Source organism: Ptychodera flava, chromosome 14 (assembly GCF_041260155.1).
Source record: "Ptychodera flava strain L36383 chromosome 14, AS_Pfla_20210202, whole genome shotgun sequence".
Taxonomy (NCBI): Eukaryota; Metazoa; Hemichordata; class Enteropneusta; family Ptychoderidae; genus Ptychodera; species Ptychodera flava.
The window spans coordinates 8959230-8977761 of NC_091941.1; the positions used below are offsets into that span (position 1 = coordinate 8959230).

Consider the following 18532-nt stretch of genomic DNA (forward strand, 5'->3'; position numbering starts at 1 on the left):
AGCATTAGGAGGTCATATTTTTATGTCATCTTTGATGACAAATATTGCTTTGAAAAAAGTGTGTTGGTTTTGTGCAACACTACCGTAATTCAAATTGAAGTTGTAACGAATCTGCCAATAATTTAGGAACATGCTTTTGATGAATAATCTTGAAATTAAATTATAAGTTTAAAATTGTTCTGACATGAGTAAACGTGAATGAGCTTTCAGCAAACAATGCTAGAGTGCACAAGGAGTTTTGTTTGTATCGCTGGCCTTGTGTTGCCTCAAGGGCAACCTTACTGAAGGTTTATTGACAAGCACTCCTTATTGGGTTATCTTGAGAGAGACTCAACTTTATATTATCTAAAGGATGGTTACATTATCTAAAAGATGGTTCCATAACTGGTTTAGGGCAACTTTACCCTTGGGCAATCTCAACCCGACCTTGCCCCTCATGTGGGCAAACTGACCCTGGCTCATGGCTCATGTCAGCCATGTCTAAGATCATCTCAAGGTTAACATGACCGTGTGCCCTCTCATGGGCAACTTGATCTTGGTTCATCAAAAGGACAGCCTGATTTTGTTCAGGTCATATTAATAGCTGCAGTCCAATTTCCAATACTTCATTTGAAGGACAGTCACCCTAAATGTGATTTTCATGTTACTCAGTTATGTTTCCGTTCTTGTGCAAATACTTGATTCCTGCCTGTTTATCTGTATTCCCAACATTACTGATTTTGTACAACATGTGAAGCCTTAATTGGATTTCTCTGTCACAGAAAGAACTACAAGTCCGTAATCAATCATGTTTTGTGAAGCAACTGAGATGGATATTTCCCATTAATGATACTAACCAAAACAAACTGTAAACATAATGCATTTCTCTTTGTTAAGCTGTCCCACGTTCTCTGCCACCTGTGAAGGATGTTTTCATATCAGAACCCTGGATTACATACAATGATAGCATCAGTGTAAGTGTCAGCTGGACGCCAGTAGATACCAGTGAACGTTTCCATGGTTACATTGTGAAGTGGGGACATCCACTTCGTGCTCCGATATATCCACAGATTAATCCCGAAACAGCAAAAGAGAAATACGTACCCAAGGTAATCTTTGTATTTTATTGATCTCTTGGAAATCTCGTTACCCCATAGATTTTTCGATCTTTGCTGTAACTTGTCCAACAGCTACTAATTTATTAATCACAAGTTCTATATCATGCAAAATAAAGTTAAGAATGAAGATGCCTGCATAGAGGGGTACCGTATCTATTCCCTCTTGTTCCCGTATGATCCAACACTACTGAGAACACAAATGCGCTAGATTTTTGTACATCTAAAATATTGGTGACAAGCTGACAAAACATTTGTTGAAGGTAATGTACATGCATCAAAAGTGAAAGACTTCAATTTTTGCTCAAACCTTCCTCAATTAAACTTTTAACGGTGCTCTTACCAAATCAAGAGTGAAAAGCAGGGATCACTGTGCAAAATTTGGTACTAGAGAAACAAATCAACTGACATTTCCTCATATTTAAAATTCAAAATGGGTGCCATCCCTGTGTTAATTTCCATTGGAATAAATATTTTTGATTTTCGAGAAACAGATGATGAAATTTCTCTTACTCCGAGACTCCGATCAAGAGCTTTGTGCCCCCACAATTCGCATAGCAGAAAAGAATTGTAAAAAGTTGCGAGTCCAGACATCTCTCCCAAAAGGCGCTTTCTGCCTGAAGTGATTTTATTATGTACTGCTTAGAAGTAATTTGATTTAGTTGAGTTTCACTTGCAGAGGTCAAAATAGTTTTGATTCATACATTCATGTTGTATGCAGAGCAACTGCACCAAAGGTGGTCAAAAGATTAATCATAAAAGGATGTGAGGGCGTCCTCAGTAGACTTGTCATACCGTACAACATGTTTTCAGAATCACTTTGCATGTTTTAGAGACAAAATTGGTGACAGAGAGATAGTCAAAACATTTAAGAGAAAAAAGGAGAACCTCCAAATCCATAAGCTAATGAATTAATTTTGAGTTATTGTGATTACAAAATGATCGCAGTCTATTGATTAGAATTTTTCATAAACTGATTTTTTTGTGGTTGTCAAATGAAAACAATAAGTCTGTGGGTGTCACTTGAAATGTTTGTAAGTCCATGAACACACAGTCATACTATTCTTGAATTTGTATTGATTAATGTAGGTTTCTGTTCATATTGGGCACATAGTGATCATAAGCAGCAACCACAATTACAATATCATACAATCACTTATCTCACACTTTCCCAAATAAAAACAAATAAATGGGCTTACTTCTTGGTAAAATTCTGACTTTTCGTTTCAGGAACAAAACAGCACAATACTACAAAATCTTGATCCAGATACGACTTATGTCGTGAAGGTCAGTACTTCATTTGTGTAGCACTTTATGGTGGAGAAAAAAGCAAATGGGCATGAGCCATGATGGTGAAAGTGAAATGTTTGTAAAATTCTCTTTGTTTCATTCTACTAATCCATAGTAAAGAAAGAAGGGAGGTGGTTGTTCGTGCCTTAGCTGCATATGTAGACTTTATCTGTGATTCTGAAGTTCCATCAGTTTGTAACATATATTCCTTGAAACATCATTTTTTAACAGTTAATAGTATTGTACTACAATAGTATGGCAAATGAGTGGATTTGCATTGATCTGGGTTTTAAGTTTGATGTTAGGAATCCAGGACACGATATGAATCATTTTTAACTACATTCTATGTCAGTGCTGCAAGAAGTGATCAAGTGACCTGTTATATCTCATGACCACACTTTTTATTTTGTTTGTGACTGTAAGAATTTGCTTTTGCTTTTCAGGTTGGTGTTCAAGGTTCACCGACACCGAAAATTAGTTTTCAGATGTTGCGATCATATAGTTTTGATACAAGTACGTGAGTATTACACGAAGTCAGGGGTTTCATTAAGTTTTGAAGTAGGGGGCTAGAATGGAAAAGTAGATGGCTTGCAGCTGCCATGACCACAAAGCGGTCGTTGTCGGGGGAGGGTCCAGGAGGGGGTGTTCCCCCTCCCGGCCGAAAGCCGGAAACACTGAAAAATGAGCTAAAATTTACTTTTTACAGCTTACAGTCACTTGAATTTCTAGTATTTTCAGGGGAATTGTCAGCAGTGTTCCAGGGCAATTTGTGTTCATATCATAAAAGCCATTTTTCTGGGAGATGAGGCCTAAATATGATAATTCATAATTAAAAATGATAAAATGTGGTAATGTTGACGATAATTTGAAAAAAGAAAACTGAAGTCTTTAGAGCCTCTATGCTTTTAGGAGGTAAAGTATAATAATTCACTGTTGTTATTAATATAAATTTGATATGTAGATGATATTATACAGTGTTACATCTAGACGGGGATAGGGATTCCCCCTCTGTTGAAATGTTGGCACCCCCAATTAATTTGTCAAGGGGACGACTCGCCCCTTCCATGAAATGGTGCCAGTCACACCTTAGAGGTACAAGTAGAACACATGAACTGGTGAAATGCCCCCGAAATTTTCTTGTAAAGGGGAAAATCCCCCTTGTTGATGCCATTCTGGATGAAACACTCATATTTTAAGCACAGTAAATTAGAAACTTTTCATTAATGCATAATGTTATGCTTAAAATTAAGAACCCTGATGTTTGGTATGGAAATCTGTAGATGAAGAACTTTCATACCACTGGGGAGGTAAAAAGGATAATTTATTATGTGACATCAGCTGTCACCCTGCTTGTAATGATTCTCATGTATCGGGAAACAATTGTGCGGCAGGAAGCTTCCCATCTCTCTCTCTACACAATCGTGAACGGTGAAGATGGCGATTCAAAATGGCGACCCGACAACGTGGCTACAAGCTTTCTTTGTTTTACTTCATCACAACATGTACAAAATATGCCTAGCACATCACTTTTTGTAGGATTCGTTTGCTCTTGAAATGCACGGGAACATGGGTCGATTGCATCATTTGTCTCGTGCTCCAAGGAAATGAAAGTTCTGTCAAAGGTCTACGTCCAACACAGCTACACTCAGAGTGATAGTTTTCGGCAGAGTGATAGTTTTCGGAAAGGGTAGTGAATTTCGCCCAAAGCCGTTTCATAAATGACGAGCACTACGAATTCTTATTACCATACCTTTTGAATTTTGTTTTGTTTATCCTCAAACTGTTAACACAACGGACGTGGTATTTAGGGCGTCAAGTTACAAAATTGTTGACCCCGTGTTGAGTGCATAGTAATCGGACTGCTATCGCAGTATTCGGAGGTTGAATTTGGAAAGTGATTAGGGGATAAATGTTGATAATTTGAAACTTGAAAACCGCAATTTTCATTTTCGATGTTTAAAAAAAAACTGAATGTAAATATTTCGTGATAATTAGTTACGTTTAATAGACGACATAACCATATTTCGACGTGTTTGGCGCTTACTATACCGGACATATGGGCTTCTCTGTGTGTTGCTTTTGGCACCTTTCATCGTGTGGTCTGCCTAACTTCGCCAAATTTGTATAGCCCGAAATAGCTTCTACTAAACAAACTATACAAAACGGGATGGCAGTATCACTTCACTTAATATGAGGTCACTAAATGTGTAAAACGCTATCATTACGGAGCGAAGTGAGTCGGACGAACAGCATGTGATTGAATGTCCGAAAACTGAGGTCATCTGAAAACTGTCACACATAGTGTACTGTACTGCAGCTACAACATGCAATGCATTGAATAGAAACACTCAGGCGCGGGATTGATCCACTTTTTATAAAATAAATTCAACCGTGAAAAGTTCAAACTGAGACTGATACTGTTTATTTCATACAAAGAAATGAAACGTAGCCTCATCGTACTTTCAAATCTGTCCCGAGCTACTCGCGCTTTGTTCTTCAGAGTCAGAATCTGACTCTGATTTGGAACCACTCGTCCCGGATGCCTGGAGTTGCCTATGCGCCTTCAAGCTCATTTCCCTTGAAATCACTTTCTGAATTCTGGTCAACACTGTCCTCGCTAGAAGCAACTTGATAAGTCCCTGCAGTTGGACCGCCGGTGTGGCTTCCTTGCCAGTGTAACTGTGTTTACTGGGCGTCTGTGAGCACTGTTTATATAGCTGACATTGTTTGTAGTCTAATTTATGCAAGGACCGCTAAGTACACTTTCGTGACAATAGCGTGGTCAAAATGACGTCAATTGTACCTGTTGGTCTATATGCAAATACCGCTGCCTGGCTCGGGTGCAAAGAGGCCCCCTGATCACCAGGCATGAACAAGGAGTCAAATTTCGCCCTTCGCGCACATCTTTCCGAACTGACACTATATGCAATCCATAGACAGGTCCCCTGGCTAGGTTTTTGAAGGGAAAAAATAAAAACTTTGGAAATCATGTCATAGGCCCTTTAAGATTCCATGATCCATGCAGTGTGCTGTGGGTCTCATAAACTTGCATAAGAGCCAATTTGAGTGCTGCAATATCAGATTTGTTGGTCAATAATATTACTTTATGGCTTACCATTGCGTATGAAATCAATGAGACAATGCCGATTTATTTCTTGAATCTCTGATGTTTGATGAGATTTTGTAGATACGAGGTGGTGTTGATCCTTGTCTGGCCACTTAGTTTCTTGTTCATCATCAGCGTATGCCTGACATGCTTCCAAAAGTGCGACAAAGCCAAGTTAAAATAAACCTATCTGTGTTAAATCTAGTTTTGGATTTGTATTTGTTCTGTAAAAAAAGTTGAATTTTCCAGATCAAATATCTCTGAAGTTAATTCCTTGTCTGCATTCAAGGTATCATGAAATCTTTAAGAATACAATGGCCAAACTCAAAGCATCATATTTTTGTTTTTTGTTGTTTTCAGAAAATCTATTTGAAGACTCAACCATTGCACAAAATCTGGCTAGCATGGACAACTCTACACTCAACTTGGAGAGTTTGAGAGCCTCTTTATCAGAAGTAAGCAGCTCCACCACTGTGGATCAGACTGGTTTGAAGATATCCATGACAAAAGTTGGCGAGTTAGACGACAGCCAAGATGACAGAGAGGGAAAGCTCAATGCTGTAATGCTGGCGTTATACATAGCATTGCCTCTCCTGTGTGTCGTTGTTGTCATTATACTTATCTATGTCTATTTTAGATATCAAAGACTTTATTCTACAAAGAGTAATATCACTGAAGACAAGGAAGAAGGGATTCCTAATATATACATATCTCCAAAACTCTACAGAAGGTGAGTTTATCAGGTATCGAAAGAGTAGCCCTTAGGCATTCATTGGCACGATACTCCATTATCTGATCAATCTTAGTAATGTCGTGGTGGTGAAAGCAAATATTTTTGAAAGTGCAGTTCTTCATGAAACTTAACGCATAGCATCCTTGATTCTGGTTTCTTGAATGTCAGTTTCTGCCATATCGATTCTCTCTGTGCACACCATACTTCCTTTCCACAACTTGGTACACAAAACCATTCGTCTTTTGCTTTGTTTTTATCATGAACAATCAAGTAATTCTTGAAGCCATAGAACTCTAAGACTTGCAATTTCAGTATGCCTCATCATTCAAAAATATGACAACACAATCTATTGCTCATTATGCAAGCAATACCATCCCAAAACAAGATTATTAGTAAATCTCCCCATGATTGCACAGTGGAACAAGAACAGAAAGAGTAAGCCTCTTAAATTCTCAAAATGGTATCCTAATACAGTAAAAATGAAAAGAAGGCAAATGCTTGCACAAATCTAGCTATTACAAAAAAGCTGCAAATCATTTTGATATGACATTTGATCCAGAAGGCAAACAACACTTTCACCTTTTGTTTCTAGTCCACTACAGACTAAGTTGTCCAAATTTGCAATTGCGTAACTTTTTATGACCATGTATGCACACTAGAGAGGTAACCTGATGTTAGCTCATCCAAAGATGGATAATATAGTTTCTTGTTTTCCTCTGTTACACAGACCTCACCCAGACCCTCACGACAGATGGGAGGTTTCCCATTCTAGGATCACATTTGGTGAAGTCTTAGGACAAGGTGCCTTTGGTCAAGTAATGAAAGGGAAAATTGAAGGTCGTGTGTTAACGCACCAGAACTCACAGTCTTCCCTTGTGAAAGAATCGGTAAAATGTCAAGACGTGGAAGTCGCTGTTAAAATGTTACATGGTGAGTATAATTTGATAGATCATGGGCAAATACAAATTTGTTTCACGTAGCTTGGCCACACAATAATAGTCACTCTTGGATTTCTAGAGTACATCATACATCCTTAGGCTCATTGTTATGTTGCCAAACACTGTTGAGGTTACCTGTGCACAATAAAACATAGCTTGACTTTTGTAGCAGCACCAAAGACCCTATGTGCATGTAATATGCTCCATAGGGCATGGGCTATATCAAACTCTCCTTAGGTTGTGTTATCTACCACAACTGTCCCCTTGGCACCCCTATGCCCCTTGAGTGATGTAGCAAACATCAAACACCTGTTTAGTGATTGTGGCCACATTGAACACCCCTTGAGCAACTAGACTACATCGTAGACCCTATAAAAAGTGTTGTAGGGTCATGGCCACATTAAACACCCATTAGCTATGCCAGAAACCCCTTCTTCTTTGCTACTTAAACCCTCAGGGTCATTTATGCTACACAGAAGACCCTTCAGGTCATCCTAAAAACACTAAACTGAATCTCCCATTGGTCTCTTGCTTAGTTTATCCCCCTTGAATAAAGGATAGAAACTTCACTTTGACTCAATAATACCAATCAAAGTCTGAAACCAATTATTTCCTGTACCCTTTTTTTTCAGAGCATGCTGAAAGCTCTCAGAAGCAGGAATTTCTCAGAGAAATTGACCTAATGAAAGACATTGGCCACCATTCTAATGTTGTCAGCATCATAGCATGTTGTACCATCCAAGAACCACTGTGTTTAATTGTAGAGCACTGTCAACAGGGAGATTTACTCAATTATCTCAGGAAAAGAAGATCAGAGGTATTGTCAGCAACTATACTCCAATGCTTCTCGTGTATTATGTTTGTACTCTACCTTTACCAAACCTCTACACATGGATTTGACCAAAATACTAGATCAATGAAACCTGCCAGGCCAAAAAAGTAAAGAAATGGCTATACCTCAGAATCCATACAGTATGTATGTAGCAAAGGATCAGGACTGAGGATGGAAAAAAAATGTGTCACAACATGAACATTGGCAAAACGCTGTGTGTAATATTTCTAGAAATTATGTGGTGCTATATAGTTGAAATACAGATCAGTCAAAAATTCCGAAAAAAGAGAAATACAAAACAAAGTGCATTGTTGCCACATTTTATGAAGAAAGCCATGAACATAAACAGCTATTTTCCTATTTTTGACCGATTTGATTGTCTTCTATTCTCTGACTTGTTAGTCTTCCTACTTGGTGTAGCAAATCTTTCCCATTTTTGTTTTCTGTGTTGTCTTTATGGATGTATGTAATGGTAATTGCTACATCCTATTAAAGAGTGTGGAGATGGGCAACTGTGTCAAGTAAGTAAGGAACAAACAAAAACAAAAGTAGTTAGCTAGTTGAGAAATGAGGGCAGTATTTCTGATTTTCTGATCTGAATTTTTTTCTGTACTTCAAAAACGTGCGTTGCAATAATGTTGTCAAATTGTCATTTGCAGATTGAATCATATGATCTAACAGCAACTGACAGCAATGACAATTTGATGCCATCTGATCTTTTGTCATTTGCACGGCAGATTGCAATCGGCATGGTAAGTCAGGTCACTTTATACATTGGTACAGTCAGTCTAGTGTTGTTATACATGTATCTGTCCGGTAGGTGTGACCATCACATTGCTACACATGGAATGAGACCATCAAACTTTAATTCTCACAACTCTGCTTGACCATTGCAATTCACCGTTTTCACTTTTCACTTGCAAATTACTCATAGTTTGTTTACCATCTTAACTACTGATTTCACACATCTGGAAATGGTCCTTACAAAACGTTTTATAACAAATTATTATACTTGATAAAAAAAAACTGGCAATATTGAAGAATACTGTGTTCACAATGTGCCACACTGTAATTCAACATTATCCTAGGGGTGCTTTGCTGGCTATTTCTTTTGGAAGGCTCCCTAGACCAAACACATTAATACCATTAGGAACACTGGACCCACCATTCATCAGTTTTGCCTGACAAAGAAATGGAACCGTGTGGTTTTAACAGTAATTTCAGACAGTACTGATGCAAGTGAAAGTAGGTCTTTAGGGTGATGTAAACAACACATGTGTATCTAAATTAGGCACACCATCAAACAGTGCATCATAATATTTATGAACAGTCATGAGCCCACCAAGCTAATTTGGTGGGTTCACACCCAAACTGTTGTAAATGTCATTGAGAGAACTCAAAAGCATTGCCGGCATGATTACTTGCTGCTTAGATGTTCTATCGCAATATTTGTGTTTCTTGCACACATGGAGTATATACTTACCGTTCCTAAATATCAGATCGCTTGAAAAATGTTATGAAGAATCCCTAATACAAATTGGTTCATATTACAGCCATTGACCGATCAGATACCCAGGCAGGCTATCCCAGTGACTCTGCCACTTAGTCTTTATTCTTTTTCCACAAATGGCAAACACAAAATTCATCAGTATTCTGCCTTTCTGGCCATATCAGCAGGATTTGGGATGTTCTCTGGGTAGTTGATTGTACTGTCATGTTTTGTCAGCATTTATTCACCAATCAGATGCTATGTTACAATAAGATAAACACTTAGCTTCACATTAGCTGTCAGAAAAATGGATACATACACATGTCTTTTATCATGAAGCAACTTGATGTCATTGCTTGAAACTTTTAGTGCTTTGGTTGTCTGAAAAATAGTGAAAGTCAAATGCGCTAACAATTACTTTTTTTACTCTGAGGTATAGTTTTCGAAAAATCATACTGAGGATACAGATTTTTATCAAGTTTATCAATACCTTCAGTGATGAATAAGTTCAAAGGGAACAAAATGTTTAAAAGGATACACACTGACTTTCTGGAAACACTCCACAAATCCCTTAGCCAGTGCAGTGATAGTGAATCAGGAAATATTGGCACAAGACTCCCATTATCTGGTATACGTGACCTCATCTGACAAAAGGGGTCCCAGTGTTGGCTACATTGTCTTTCTTGACAGTGATGAGTTGAGTTTTCCAGGTTTACTTGAAAATGTCTCATTTCTCTAGGACTTGTCAGACCTAGCATAGAAGTGATCCTGTGCCCAGCTTTTAGCTTCTGAAAGTCTAAATAGTATAAGATTTTGTTATTAACTGATTAACTGATAGCAAAAATATGACTCTGGACCGATTGAATTTGCTATTGTAGAATAAACTGCCCGCATTAGAAATTACTGCTAAGATTTTTTCATTTCCATCATTTTGCAGGAGTTTCTTTCACAAAAGGGATTTGTTCACAGAGACCTGGCTGCCAGGAATGTACTCGTTGCTGATCATAAAACTGTTAAAATTGGTGATTTTGGATTGACAAGATACATTTATGATGACAAGATCTATCACAACAAGAAAGGTGGCAAACTACCAATCAAGTGGATGTCTGTAGAAGCTATATTTGATCAACTTTTCACCACTCAGAGTGATGTGTAAGTATTCAAGATCCTGTAACCTTTGACCCGTCAATTCTTTTAGTCTGATTTTATTTCAGCGTATATCCCAAATGGCTTAATAGCTTCAAAGTGACCAAGCTGTATCTTTACATTTACTCTATAGCTCAGCCAATTTCAACAGCCAATTTTTATGTGCATATTGCTTATTTTTAATTGGCATCATCATCTGCTTTCGTTCCCTTGAAGTCTTGGAAGAGAACTACACAGAAGATTAAATCAGAGTGTTTGTTTTACAACCAGAATGAGCCATTTATGATTAGTCAGAAATTAAGCACATTTGACCAAAATCAAACATTTTGAAGTTTACAAGTTTATGATAAGTAGAAGAAAAATCAGTGTTTTATTGTCAATGAAAATCCTCAGCCAAGACAGTATGGTAACATCGGAGTCTGAAAATCAAATGAAAGCGGAAATTTGTTTTTTTATGATATTATTGCAGGTGGTCCTTTGGTGTGGTTTTATTTGAATTGGTGACTCTGGGTGGCTGTCCATATCCGGGCATATCAAATCATTGTGTAGTCCAGTTGCTAAAGAGAGGATATAGAATGGAAAAACCGGATAACTGTTCTGATAACCTGTAAGTTTCAAATTCCCACAGCCTGTGGCATTCGCAGCATAAGTAAACAATGTTTGTAATATATCAGTGATATATGTGTGCCTTTTTGCCATACTGTGATAACCTTTTGGATTTTTCTTCTGCAATATATCATCACGTATTTCAGAGCATTATTAGATGAATAAAATTACATCGATTTGTTTGTATGTGTGTATGTCTGTGTGTGTATGTGTGTGTGTGCTTATGTGTGCCAAATTCAAGCTGACTCACCATGAGTGGCAGAAATCTCATTACTCAGTGTGTCTGTGAAATGGCACTAAAACATGTTGGGTGTTGATTGTTTTTGTGTTTCATTTGTTCAATGTAGAATATCTTTCAAGGAAAGATTCTCAGAAGAATGACAATTTTAAATTCTTTGTACTGCTGTTGCTTGTTAAAAATTCACTAGATATTTTTTGAATTATATACAGTTACGGGTAAGAATAAACATAGTAGACTTAGTGAATTAAAAGAATACAGACAGTTGTAGAAACTCACATGACTTTAAACATTCGTATCTAACCAAAGACACCAATGCGTGCTTTACGACCCATGTTCATAAATTTTTTTTTTATTAGCAAAACACATTCAAGAAAACTAGATATTTGACCTGTCTTGTAATGGCTGAGGTTGATTAATATTATCTTCCATATTTCGTTGTAAGCTTTCATACTCTTAACCAACAGAGGGCGTCATTTGTGGCTGAGGACTCATGCCGTGTTTTGCATGTCAGGACCATCCCTGTGATGGTGGTACTGATTACGCAAAACTTACCCCAAGCATTGATTTGATATATGTTCATTACCTCAGTTTGCAAGACATGTGCAATGTCTGATCATCTAGAAATCTTTCCGTAATACCCTCACAGCCAAACTTCAATCCCCAGTACAAACATAGTCGACTGTGTTACAAACATCCACAGTGGTCTCTGTCCTGGGGCATTGTCAGTCAAAACTTCATGATCAGCCTGTCAGCCAGTTGACGCAGTAGATATTTACTAACAGGGATAAAATATCACAGAACTTTCAATTCTTAGAGGCATAGACTTGCATCGTAGACAATTGAAGTGTTTATGTATCTCATCACAATCTGCAGACTTGTTACAGTGCTTCCAATTGATTAAAGCTTAGCAATGAAAAACCAATGTCTTCTTGGACTAAGAAAGATTTGCAATTGCAGATTTAATTACATTGTTTTGCATTTTACACACATTGACTCTACAGCTCTAGATCAGTGGTTTAATTTTGCTAGACTAAAGATATTTTTTTAGTACATTTTAGATACAATTAGATTATATTGTTTATGTACTGATTGAATATGCAATAGAACTAGAGGTTGATGGTTTGATTGAGGTACACCGCAGACTTTTGCAGTACATTTTAGGTATGATTTGAGTGCAGTTTACGTACATTGACTCAGTACCTATCAGGTAGATACATACTTTGATTTAGTTACACTGTAGATATTTGCAATACATGTCAGGTAAAATTTGAGTGGATTTGATATCTGATTGAAGTATATTCACCGTACGAATGCTTGACTCAGAAGAAAATTATGCATTCCTCACATTTTACATACCTCCAAACTTGAGAAGTGACTGTAACAAGACTTTATCATTTTTTGTTTTCTATAAACAAAACTTCCATTTACATTGACTGCAGTTTCTAGGCTTATCAAAGCTTATCCCTGTCCAGCTCTGGATTTTCACAAGTCATCTTCTTATGCAATTACTCTACCCTTACTGACAGAATGGACATACCAGTATTTAACTTTCACTCTGAACCAATTCCAAACGCTATCCCTCACTTCATCAAAACTAATCTGAATTAAAATCACTGAAGGGAATCAACATCTGTCGTCAAGTACCCTCTGCAAGGTTGTTCTGTGTACATTTGTTTACTAACCTTAAGACAGAGAGAGATTTTGTGTATCTTCGATAATGTATACACATCCTATGTATGGTAAAGAAAGATCACTTGACTGGATGGAGAAATGACTGTGCTGTCTTTCATGAACTCGAAATCTGACTCTCAAATTTAGAATGCATTATTACCCGCTCAAAATTTCTGTTAAATGATGATAATGACAAAATGTGCAAGTTTTAATCTTTCTCTAATCCTTTGCCAGAGGCATCTTCATTTTAATTCCTAATCAAGGAGGGTTGCAACAAATCTTTGAACATGAGATCAATAATACCTCAAATTTACTGATAATTTGAACTTCAAAAGGGCCATCACACTCTTCACTAAGTATGTTGGAAAATACTGATTTTTTTCAATTTTGAAAAGAAGAAAGAAAGGAAGTTACATTTCCTAATAAGTTTCAAAATGAATCCACAAAGTAGACAAAAAAAGAATTATGATTATGAGAGCCCCCCCCCCCCCCAAAGGTAAATGCCCTAGATGCATTCTGTGAACTCATTATATTGTTCTCATTTAACAGTCACAGATATTTTCTGAATCAATAATGACGATGATGTTTGTATTTTATGACAGTTACGATATCATGCTTCAATGTTGGAGAGAGAAACCCAGAGAACGACCATCTTTCACAGAGCTGAGACAGTTCCTTGAGAGTCTCCTTGAACAAAACACACCTTATCTTGACTTCAACCTGGATGAAAACAAAGACTATTACAAGTTTTCCTCAGATACCTCATGGGAAACATCACAGGAAATATCTGAGACTGACAGTAGAAAAGGAGATAGTGTTACTTTGAACCCAAATGCCTGGAGGTTCACCATCAGCAGTAGCATTAGTGACAGCAGTGGTAGTTTGCATCATTCAAAGAGTGAAGGTCAAAACGATGATGCGGCACAGGACAATGGTGCAACAGCACTGTACAGTAATCGTGGTCCCAGGGAGTCTGATCCATTGATGACCAAACAACCTGAGCAGAACAGAGAAGAGGAAACAGAGGATATTGATAAGGGTCAACATGAACACATATTTGTTGAAGACGGTAACCAAATGAAACTCAAGGAATTCTATATTAGGAAAGATTTTCATAGACTAATTGAGACGAATGTGTAAATGAAGATAATGACATATGGGACACTTTTCCGCTCTTTTCCATTTGTCTTTTTCTTTCAAATGTAGAGGATATTCTAGAGCAGCCATTTTCATGGCCAAATATATTTACATACAATACTATTTCATAGTTTAACATGTTGTACCACATGTGAAGAAGGGATTCTTTTCTTATACAGTATTGTAGGCAAGAAAGCTAAATGAAGTTTTGAGAACATTTTTCCATCATGCAGTATTGTAAATAATAGAATTCAAGGATGTAAAAGGAAATGTCGCATTATATTTTACTCGGAATCATTTTGATTCACATCTAAAGTCTCAGTCAATATTTGTTAATATGTATCTTTTTTAATGTAAATTGTATTGCTTCTTTTTGATACTGTGATTATTTCATATTAATACAAAATTATTGGAGCAGAGAGCAGACTTGCTGGTTACATTTATTGTTAATTCGCTTTTCTCACCCTATGATGACTACCAATTCTTAATTTTGGAATATTTCTAATTTTTTACGATGCAATTGTGCGTATAATATGCATTTTAGCTCAAGGGGTAAGCCATTTGATATATTGGGGGCCTTATATTCAAGATTTGGGTGGGGAAGTCATAGTTGAAAAAATTCTGATATAGCTTATAAAAAGAAAACAATCTAAGGAATAGAAAATAAAAGAATACACATTTGCAAGTATTTTATGGCCTTTGGGCATAATGTTATCAAAACACCGTATTCTATTTCAACCCGTCCTTCGAACACAATGTTGTAGTGACATCTTGTGTCATTTTTCAATTCACTCTTTCAGCACAATATCATTGTTGGCTTCTAATTTCATTCCTGACTTTAATTTATCTGCTGACAAACATTGTGTGCTTCGAAGATTGTTCACATGTACATTATGTCAGATGAAGCGTTTTTCAAAGAACCACCAACAGTAACAGGCCACATCTGCTAACTTTATCAGAAGATTTATGATGCACCTTATTTCAGAGACTTCACATTTAAAAGAAAAATGCCGATTGTCCAACAACAGGCAATATGCCACATCTTTTCAGTACTATTCTTCTCACTGTATCAACAATAATAAAATAATAAAGTTTTGAGTAACATCTTGTCGTCAGTCAAATTCAAAACAACTCTTTCAATCAGTTTGCATAGTAATTATCTTACCTATGTAGGTGTAAACTTCAGGTTAGTAATATGTAATTGCACAGTGCACTTCTTTTTATACACCTTTTGATAGTCATCGTAAACAAAAACAAAACATGAAATACATTTCTAGCAATTAAACCAGCATTATCGTATCATTCTTTGGAATACTGCCACATATGTTTCTGTGCAATACTGGCATGTAAATTTGTGCTCACTCTAGTCACGTGGTCATCATGTGGCAGTCACATGATCAGCTATCCGAGATAAAAAGAAACTATCCCACGAAGTACCCCTACTTTCTACTTTCATCAAAACTGTGACTGTCAGAAGGTAACCAATCAATTAGTTAAGCATAATTGTAGTTGAAGGGCACCCAATACTAACATATATTCCTTTTTCAAAACTTAGTACAAGTTGAGAATGCATTTTAAGAAATAATTATTGTATAATTCTGTGACTAGATTCTAATATGCTTTTTTCACCATTTAGAGTTAACTAAGCTTTTGCAGTAGTAAATGTGTAAAAGCATGTGAAGGGGCAAGCCCCTACAGACTATTTTCTCACTACACTAGACATGTCTTTCATAAAAGTCAAGTTCTATGAGATGATGTAGTGCATCAAATGCAAGATGCAAGCCTATTTTGTCACTTGAGAACTTTGACCCCAAAGGGAATTTAGAAAACATTTGTCTCAGACAGAATGAGAAAAAAATTTGTCGCCATAGTAAGGAGTGAAATACATTCCAACCGTGTTTCATTGGAATAGAAAAATAATATTGTTTAGACACTAGTAAAAACATGTACCAAAAAATCAATCTCTGCCCTCTCCCACAGTATCAAATGGTCCACCCCTAGTATCTATTATGTTAGCTGTTAGTTCCAAAACTTGCACAGAGCTTGCTTGGAGTTGACTGCCAAAGTCATAAGCACTATTCTGCTCCAACAAAAAGAACAGTGTCATGATTGTAAACTGTTTGCCACCATGTTAAAAAAAACATGCACTGCTTCAGACATATTTTTTAAGTCAACTTTAACATATTTTATGCAATTTGTGATGTATTTTTTACTATGTCTCAACTGAAAGGTGTACTGTTTACATGCTCACGGTCTAGTCTTTCCCATAAAGTATGTTTGGTTGTGTAATGGCCTTCCTCTCATTTTGCGAAGATTACCAAAAGGGTTGTCTTCTGTTTAAATGTCTCTCGTTATTTTTTTCACGGACTACTGCAAATGAAATATTGTCTGCCGTGGTGTACACATGCAAGGACCAGGGTCAGTGAAGACTCAGTGATATTGTTGATTTATATTCTGCCAATTTGATATTTTTGAAATCAGTTGTTTTATTGTTTGTAATGAAATAACTTATGTCTTTGTCAAACTGTGTCAGGATTAGAAGTAATACTTTCTATGAGTAATTGAATCAATAAATGTGTAGTGATTTTTTTGTAATATTACAGTGTCCTCAAAAGTGGTATTGTTGTCATAGTACAGAGCCTCATTGGTGAATGAGAAGATTTTTGAATTTTTCAATATTTGACAAAGCAACTTATCTGGTGTATGAATTATCACGAGTGAACTGGATGATGTACACAACAAATATTTTACAAGCAAGAATCAGCTTTTCATAGGCATAGAGCTTTTCCAGGATATTAAGAAATTTTGAAAAATTCTAGAGTTTCAAGAATTTCTAAAAAAGTAACTATCATCAAGTTTTTTGTCGACCATTTTAGTAACATTCAAGGTTATTGATATCAGTTAATTTGCTGTTATGTTTCAAGATGCAAACTCATTTTACACAAATTTTAACTCAACTTGCATACTTCACATTTTGTGTTACCCAATCACTGCATGTGCATGACACAATCACTTCATGTGACTTGCCCAATCACATGTTGTCTATTAACATATATACATCATATGCATTACAGAGTTTCAGAATGTGCTTCATTCAGTCACTGTGGGATGGATCATTTCATCTTTGCAGGGATATTTTGGTCAGAATACTGACATACCATTTTTTCCATGTTCTAAAGGAAAAAATGATTTTTCTCCATTTTGTTTAGCATATATATTTCCCCCCAAAATTTACTCAAAGTTTTCTGACCTTTGTGTGACCCCTCCCCCATTAGCATGCCTACATGCAATTTAGCAAGTTTTGCTGCAGATTTTTTTGCCAGTGTGACTACCCTCTATTGGTCCATCCCTTACAAATTTTCAAATTATCTGTAATTTATACCAAAATCACTGCAAATAACGCTATAACTCTGCATAACCCTGTTTGTACATCTTTCATGGTGGCATAAGTACTTAACCCAGGTCCCTCATTTAGGCATATTCTTGACTGTAGAGTGATGTCAATACGTGAAACACGAGTGAGCGAGGTAAATGAGAGATCAGATGATACAGAAGAGTGAATGATACAGAAATTATGTGAAAAAAAGCAGAACTAAAACTAAAAGTTATGTCAATTATTGTTGAAACTTAGAATATTGCTTTGGTGGTTGAAAGATCTGAATGCCATTTATTTGTTTTTTTGCCGTGCTGTGATGCAAAAATGATCTAAGAACCCACAAGTACCCAGATGGCCCACGGTCAAGAATTAAAGAGTTAATTACAATGCTAACAATAGATGGACAATGTACAATAAACAAGACCTAAGACCCAGTTGCCAACAACAACAACAACAAATATATATATATATATATATATATATATATATATATTATATATATATATATATATATATATATATATATATATATATATATACATATATAACTTGGAAGTTTCTAAAATTGTCAGTGACACAAACTTTTTGGAGAAAAAAGAATGTTATCATCAAAGAAAATAAAGGTGAAAATGTGTTAATAACCAGTTAAAATGTCTGGTTCTGGCTATTTATGGATCATAAAAGTCTGTTAAATTTAATCACCAATGTTTTGATAATGATAAGCTAGAAAGCCGAAAGGTTGATTACCTGGTCATAAGGGCGTGACCAGAGAATACATGGCTATTCTCCAAGGCCACGGATAGCGACGTGTTTTGCAACACACGGCACGGGGGTCAATAAACGAATAACTACAGGTCGAATGGCACTGCAGGA

The 18532-nt window shown here is 36.5% G+C and overlaps 1 protein-coding gene across 4 annotated transcripts in view; it reads left to right on the plus strand.

Moving 5' to 3' along the window:
* Positions 1-16878, plus strand: part of LOC139149226 (vascular endothelial growth factor receptor 3-like) — a 65834-nt gene extending 48956 nt beyond the window's left edge. For all 4 annotated transcript variants that reach the window (XM_070720824.1, XM_070720826.1, XM_070720825.1 and 1 more), the window contains 10 exons: positions 877-1088; positions 2325-2381; positions 2828-2897; positions 5851-6220; positions 6951-7153; positions 7794-7978; positions 8653-8745; positions 10420-10634; positions 11098-11235; positions 13749-16878. In XM_070720824.1, the coding sequence (XP_070576925.1) occupies positions 877-1088; positions 2325-2381; positions 2828-2897; positions 5851-6220; positions 6951-7153; positions 7794-7978; positions 8653-8745; positions 10420-10634; positions 11098-11235; positions 13749-14286 (2081 nt within the window). In that variant the 3' untranslated portion in view covers positions 14287-16878. The remainder of the gene's footprint in view (positions 1-876; positions 1089-2324; positions 2382-2827; positions 2898-5850; positions 6221-6950; positions 7154-7793; positions 7979-8652; positions 8746-10419; positions 10635-11097; positions 11236-13748) is intronic.
* The last annotated feature ends 1654 nt before the right edge of the window (positions 16879-18532 follow it).